This window comes from Cololabis saira, chromosome 9 (assembly GCF_033807715.1).
Source record: "Cololabis saira isolate AMF1-May2022 chromosome 9, fColSai1.1, whole genome shotgun sequence".
NCBI classification, from domain to species: Eukaryota; Metazoa; Chordata; class Actinopteri; order Beloniformes; family Belonidae; genus Cololabis; species Cololabis saira.
In genome coordinates, this window is record NC_084595.1 from 252,501 (window position 1) to 260,000 (window position 7,500).

Here is a 7,500-nt window from a genome sequence, read left to right on the forward strand (position 1 = left end):
CGGACGTCTTTGTAAACGCCAGAATCTCTGCTTCCTGCTGACGCCTCGTCTTTAGAGAAAACAACTTCAGACCGGGTCACACATGTGGAACGATGCGGGTAACGACTTACCGGCACTGTGCTTCAATGGTTTTAATCTTACTTGCATGATAGGGCCTTTTTTGAGTCAATTGGAAACCGTGAGTCTGAGAGAACCAAGATCACATGTGGAGTTCCTCAAGGGTCCGTTCTCGGACCGCTTCTATTCAACATCTATATGCTACCGCTAGCTCAGATTAGGGAACGCCTCCGTTTACTCTGAATATATTTAGGTTGGCTGCAATATATGTTTTTACGACGGAGTATTAGGGCCAAACTAAGACAAAAAAAAAAAGGAAATTACGAGAATAAAGTCATAATAATATGAGAATAAATTCGTAAAATTATGTGTATAAAATCATAATGTTGCGAGAATAAAATCGTAATATTACGAGAATAAAGTCGTGATATTACGAGAATAAAGTCGTAATGTTACGAGAATAAAGTCGTAATGTTACGAGAATAAAGTCGTAATTTTACGAGAATAAAGTCGTAAAGTTACGAGAATAAAGTCGTAAAGTTACGAGAATAAAGTCGTAAAGTTACGAGAATAAAGTCGTAACTTTACTAGAATAAAGTCATAACTTTACTAGAATAAAGTCATAACTTTACGAGAATAAAGTCGTAATGTTACGAGAATAAAGTCGTAAAGTTACGAGAATAAAGTCGTAAAGTTACGAGAATAAAGTCGTAACTTTACTAGAATAAAGTCATAACTTTACGAGAATAAAGTCGTAATGTTACGAGAATAAAGTCGTAATATTACGAGAATAAAGTCGTGATATTACGAGAATAAAGTCGTAACTTTACGAGAATAAAGTCGTAATGTTACGAGAATAAAGTCGTAATATTACGAGAATAAAGTCGTAATATTACGAGAATAAAGTCGTAAAATTACGAGAATAAAGTCGTAATGTTACGAGAATAAAGTCGTAATGTTACGAGAATAAAGTCGTAACTTTACGAGAATAAAGTCGTAATGTTACGAGAATAAAGTCGTAAAATTACGAGAATAAAGTCATAATATTACGAGAATAAAGTCGTAACTTTACGAGAATAAAGTCGTAATGTTACGAGAATAAAGTCGTAAAATTACGAGAATAAAGTCGTAATATTACGAGAATAAAGTCGTAATGTTACGAGAATAAAGTCGTAAAATTACGAGAATAAAGTCGTAACTTTACGAGAATAAAGTCGTAATATTACGAGAATAAAATCGTAATGTTACGAGAATAAAGTCGTAATGTTACGAGAATAAAGTCGTAACTTTACGAGAATAAAGTCGTAACTTTGCGAGAATAAAGTCGTAATGTTACGAGAATAAAGTCGTAATGTTACGAGAATAAAGTCGTAATGTTACGAGAATAAAGTCGTATAGATTATATATATTAGCTCAGATTTAGCTCAGATTATGGAACATCACAACATTTCGTTCCATACTTATGCGGATGACACACAGCTCAGTGTCACCACATGACTACAGTCCCCTGATCTCATTGAGTAACTGTATTCATCAAATCAATGAGTTTATTTACTGTTTAATTGTGTCTTGCCGCTTTTAATGTTGATGTAAAGCACTTTGAATTTCCTTGTGTTGAATTGTGCTAAACAAATAAACTTGCCTTGCCTAATGACCCCCCCATCGGCGGCTACGTGGGACCCGGGCGAGTTCTGGTGGTCTGGACCGACCTTTGACCCCCAGACCGGCGGTTCTGGACTGACCTTTGACCCCCAGACCGGCGGTTCTGGACTGACCTTTGACCCCCAGACCAGCGGTTCTGGACTGACCTTTGACCCCCAGACCAGCGGTTCTGGACTGACCTTTGACCCCCAGACCAGCGGTTCTGGACTGACCTTTGACCCCCAGACCAGCGGTTTGGACTCACCTTGACCCCCAGACCAGCGGTTTGGACTCACCTTTGACCCCCAGACCAGCGGTTCTGGACTGACCTTTGACCCCCAGACCAGCGGTTCTGAACTCACCTTGACCCCCAGGCCGGCCGGCGTTAGCTGCTGCGCGTTGCGCTCGTTCAGGCCGTCCTCCCCCATCAGCGAGGTGAGGTGCTGCAGGCAGTCGGCGTGGCCCTGCGAGGCCGACACGTGCAGCAGGTTGTTCCCGTCCTCGTCCCGGATCAGCTCCAGGTTGTCGGCCGCCAGGTGAGGCTGGAGGGAGGAAGCGGGGCGGAAGGAAATAAAATAAAGCTCAACGATTCTGGTGGGAGATTCAACGAGCTTTAGAGACGATACTAGGTGTAACATTTGTTCTGGATTCTAAACTGTTTATTCTAGGGTTATATCCTGTTAGTACGGAAGAGTGTTAGGACCAGGCAGGAGAAAAATTAAAATAATATTTTAGAGGAAGATTTTTTTTTCCATTATGCACTTCGAGAAAAAAGTCGAAATTTCGAGAAAAAAGTTGAAATGTCGAGAAAAAAGTTGATATGTCGAGTAAAAAGTCAAAATTTCGTGAATAAAGATGAAATGTTGAAAAAAAATGCGAAATTTTAACTTTATTCTCGACATTTCGAGTTTTTTCTCGAAATTGAAATTTTTCGAAAAAAGTTGAAATCTCGAGAAAAAAGTCGAAATTTCGTGAATAAAGTTGAAATGTTGAGAAAAAGGCGAAATTTCAACTTTATTCTCGACATTTTGACTTTTTACTCGAAATTGAATTTTTTTTGAAAAAGTCGAAATGTCGAGAAAAAAGTCGAAATGTCCAGATTAATGTTGAAATACAATTTGGAGAAAGGATGATGAGGAGGAGGAAGAGGGTGAAGTTCCAGCAGAGAAGTTCCTACCAGCAGCGAGATCTGTCCTTCCCTGACGATGTTGATGATGTTCTGGTTCTTCTTGGTTTCCTCGTCCACCTCGAACCCCCTGGACCCGAGTCCCCCGACCCCGACCCCCGGCCCGGGGGCCCGGGCCTTCAGGGAGTCCTGCCTGCCCAGGCTGCTCCCCGGCAGGGGGAAGGGCAGCCCCGGGCCCCCGGGGAAGGGCAGCCCCGGGCCCCCCGGGCCCCCGGGGGCCTCCAGGGGCCGCTGGCCCTGGGAGTCGGGGAAGACGCGAGCCGACAGAAGCTTGTCTGGAAGACACATTAGTTTTAGTCTTTGGGTCCAGCTATCGTTTTAGTTTTAGTCTCGTTCATTCTCCTTTAAGTCGTGTCAAGTTTCAGTCGAATAAAAGTCTGAGCATTTTAGTCTTATTTTAGTCAGAATTGTCCATTTTAGTCTAGTTTTAGTCAAAGATTGTATTGATCCAAACCCATTTTACAATTCAAACAAGGTTATCTTATTATTATATTATTGTTACCTTATAGACTCAAGAATACATTCATTCCAGATACAGAAGACTCTCATTTGAGTTTACAACATATTTATTTTTCCGCATTTCTCCCCATCTTTTTCTTTTCCACGTCTCTGTAGGAAAGTGGATCCAAAGATCTAAAGACTAAACTGGTTTAAAGACTAAACCAGAGAAACTACTGAAAACATGGACATTAAGGATCTTTGTTAGAACATTTCGTCTGTCTTCATTTTTGTTGACCAAAATCAGAGTTTTTATTTTGTAATCTACATTTTAGTCTCATTTTATTCGTTGACGATATTGCATTATATCTTTAATCATCGTTATCGTCACATGACCAGCATGTTCGTGTCGTGTCGTTTTCCTCAGGTGATAAAGGTTCGTTGACAACGATATTTAGTCATTTAGTCATATTTACTTAAGAGCGCTGCTGATGCTGATAAGCATCTTTACCTGCGTCGGAGAAGGAGGACATGGAGGCGGAGCCGAGCAGGCCGGAGGACAGCAGCTCCGGCTGGTAGGCCCCGCCCCCCGGGGCCCGGTGCAGCGGGTGCAGGTCCGGGTCCATGGACTTGGACTTCCTCAGGTCCGACCACTTCACCGGGGACAGGACGCAGTACTGGGGGAGAACAGATGGATTTATTAAAGCTGCAGCAGCGATGAACGGATGAACGGCCGTCGCACGTGCAATTTTCACCAATAAAGGTCAAGGACTCTAAACCGAGTCCGATGACACCACCATGACTCTTAATGTCAAACCATTCAAAAGTTATGGCAGAAAGTAGGAACTATCAAATATGGACCAATCAGATGAAGGGGGACGCGCCTTTTGGCGTCTAGCGTCGCCACGGTAACACTTTTAAAAGAGAAAAGTAAGGCGCATAGTCACAGGATGGAGACGCACATTTTGATGTATAACACACCTGGGTGCACGTTACGGTTCGGGCCGAATTAACTGTCGAAGAAATGGCATAAATTGCGCCAAAATTACACGATTAATTGAAAATAGCCGACTTCCTGTTGGGTTTGGGCCATGACGCTAGTGCTGGGCGGTATGACCAAAAATGTATATCACAGTATTTTTTTTTTTCATGCACAACTGGGTTTTAACCACATTTTCTAATGATTTGGAAAGGAATTGCTGCAGTAAATTGGCTTAGAATGAACTATTTTACTGTCATGAGGAGGAAATATTGTAGAAAAACATTAATGTCCACACTAGTATAAATACAGGTTTACACTAGTATAAATACAGGTTTACACTAGTATAAATACAGGTTTACACTAGTATAAATACAGGTTTACACTAGTATAAATACAGGTTTACACTAGTATAAATACAGGTTTACACTAGTATAAATACAGGTTTACACTAGTATAAATACAGGTTTGCACTAGTATAAATACAGGTTTGCATGGCCGGCACTTCTGATTCTAATGAAGTGAGAGAATCAGTCAGACAACACTTAAAGACTTTAAGTGTTGTCTGACTGATCTTTTACAAAATTACAAGGTAGAAAATATTTATTGAACATAAAAAACTGAACATGTTTTAATTTCCAGCATTCTGTTGTTTTGGTTCCACCTCCTGGTGAATGTTGGTAAAATTCTTATGTGGTTTCTTTTTGGTTGGCCAACGATTTATGTTTGTGGTGCAACCGTTACGGAGCGGCCAGTCTATTTCCTTATTTTACAACGCCGTTATTAATTGTTGTTTTTTTTCCCACTTATTCCACCGAACACCCAAAGTGTTTTTTTTACCATTTTCGGCCGAACAATTTCGGTTACCGAACAATCGGTGCATCACTGCTGCTAAACTCACAAACAGTGTCCTGCGGCGCTACGTTCCGGTATGAACCGGTATACCGCCCAGCACTACATGTGACTTTTCTTTAAGTTGCGACATGATACAGGTGTGTAGCGATTTTCGTGAATGTACGTAAAACTACTTTTTTCTAGGCGCTGTTGAGCCGTTAGGCCACGCCCATTAATGTAAACCATTAAATATCACATTCTTCGCATCAAAATGAGCATAGTTGAATATCTCAAAAACCGTAATAGCTAGCATGACGAGACAAAGACTCACGGGCGGCTGGTTCAGGGTCTCGGTGTGGGCGGAGTTCTTCAGCCCGCCGCCCCGCGTCCTCTCCAGGGTGCCGCCGCCGCCGAGGCCCCCGCCCGCCGCGGCAGCCGGGCGCTTGTCGCTGCGGGGCAGCGTGGACATCTGCTGGCTGGACTTGATGTACGGCACGTCCAGGATCTCGTCCATGTCCAGGTCGTAGTGCTCCAGCTCCCCGAACAGCGCCTGGGGGTTTCCCGGCGCCGCCGAGCCGCCGCCCGGCCCCCGGACCTTCCCGTCGCCGGACGCCGAGGCGTCGGCCTTGTCGGGGCCGAGCTCCTCCTTTCCCCCGACCCCCGGCTCCCCCGCCGCCGCCGCCAGCTTCCCATCGCAGTCCGAGTCCGAGGTGTCCGGCTGGTGCTTGAGCGGCGACACCCGCTTCACCGGGCGGAACTTGCCCTCCGGCAGCGCCCCCGCCGGTTTGATGCCCCCGCCGCCGTGGCAGGAGACGCCGCCGCGGCTCCAGTTGATGCCCGGAGCTGCGGCCAGACGGACAGATTAGGGATTAAGGGAGGAAACTGAGACGCCGCCGGACCAAAGAGCCGCTAGCTTACCTGCCCGCTCCTCTGCCGGACCATCCCCCCGCCGGGACAACTCTGGGTAACTCTTCAGGGACGGGACCGAGTACTGCAGGGACAGAGAGCAGCGTTAGAGACATATATATGTATATGTATATATATATATATATATATATATATATACATATACACACATATACTTATACTCTGCTTATGTACTCTATCTTTACAAATGATTTACCTCTTATACTGAAAGAGGCTAAATTAACACTGTATGCAGATGACGCTACAGTGTTTGCATCAGCAACAACACGTAACCTTCAATATTCACCCAGATTCTTTCACGCAGAAGCTGCTTCTGCCAGAAGGGCTGTGAAGCATCTTATAAGCCTCGTACAAGCGTCTTAAATGCCTCTTAAAGCACCTTAAAAGCACCTTAATAGCACCTTAAAAGCATCTAAAAAGCATCTAAAAAGCATCTTAAAAGCATCTAAAAAGCACCTTAAAAGCACCTTAAAAGCACCTTAATAGCATCTTAAAAGCACCTTAAAACAACCTTAATAGCACCTTAAAAGCACCTTAATAGCATCTTAAAAGCATCTAAAAAGCACCTTAAAAGCACCTTAATAGCATCTAAAAAGCATCTTAAAAGCATCTTAAAAGCACCTTAAAAGCACCTTAATAGCACCTTAATAGCATCTTAAAAGCACCTTAATAGCACCTTAATAGCATCTTAAAAGCACCTTAATAGCATCTTAATAGCACCTTAAAAGCATCTTAAAAGCACCTTAAAAGCATCTTAAAAGCATCTTAATAGCACCTTAAAAGCATCTTAAAAGCACCTTAAAAGCATCTTAAAAGCATCTTAAAAGCATCTTAATAGCATCTTAAAAGCACCTTAATAGCATCTTAAAAGCACCTTAAAAGCATCTTAAAAGCATCTTAAAAGCACCTTAAAAGCATCTAAAAAGCACCTTAAAAGCATCTTAATAGCATCTTAAAAGCACCTTAATAGCATCTTAAAAGCACCTTAAAAGCATCTAAAAAGCACCTTAAAAGCATCTAAAAAGCACCTTAAAAGCATCTTAAAAGCACCTTAAAAGCATCTTAAAAGCACCTTAAAAGCACCTTAAAAGCACCTTAATAGCATCTTAAAAGCACCTTAATAGCATCTTAAAAGCACCTTAAAAGCATCTTAAAAGCATCTTAAAAGCATCTTAAAAGTATCTTAAAAGCACCTTAAAAGCATCTTAAAAGCATCTTAAAAGTATCTTAAAAGCATCTTAAAAGCACCTTAAAAGCACCTTAAAAGCATCTAAAAAGCACCTTAAAAGCATCTTAATAGCACCTTAAAAGCACCTTAAAAGCATCTTAAAAGCACCTTAAAAGCATCTTAATAGCACCTTAAAAGCACCTTAATAGCGTCTTAATAGCATCTTAAAAGCACCTTATAATGATTTTTAAACGCATCCTAAAGATCATT

General features: G+C 42.3%; 1 protein-coding gene across 1 annotated transcript in view; it reads right to left on the reverse strand.

Annotated features, from left to right (window-relative positions):
* LOC133451333 (synphilin-1-like) overlaps positions 1-7,500 on the reverse strand; it is a 21,054-nt gene that overhangs the window by 11,989 nt on the left and 1,565 nt on the right. Inside the window, exons 3-7 of the mRNA XM_061730299.1 lie at positions 6,054-6,126; positions 5,467-5,978; positions 3,834-3,999; positions 2,876-3,159; positions 2,061-2,240 (exon numbers count right to left, since the gene is read on the reverse strand). Coding sequence (XP_061586283.1) covers positions 2,061-2,240; positions 2,876-3,159; positions 3,834-3,999; positions 5,467-5,978; positions 6,054-6,126 — 1,215 coding nt within the window. The remainder of the gene's footprint in view (positions 1-2,060; positions 2,241-2,875; positions 3,160-3,833; positions 4,000-5,466; positions 5,979-6,053; positions 6,127-7,500) is intronic.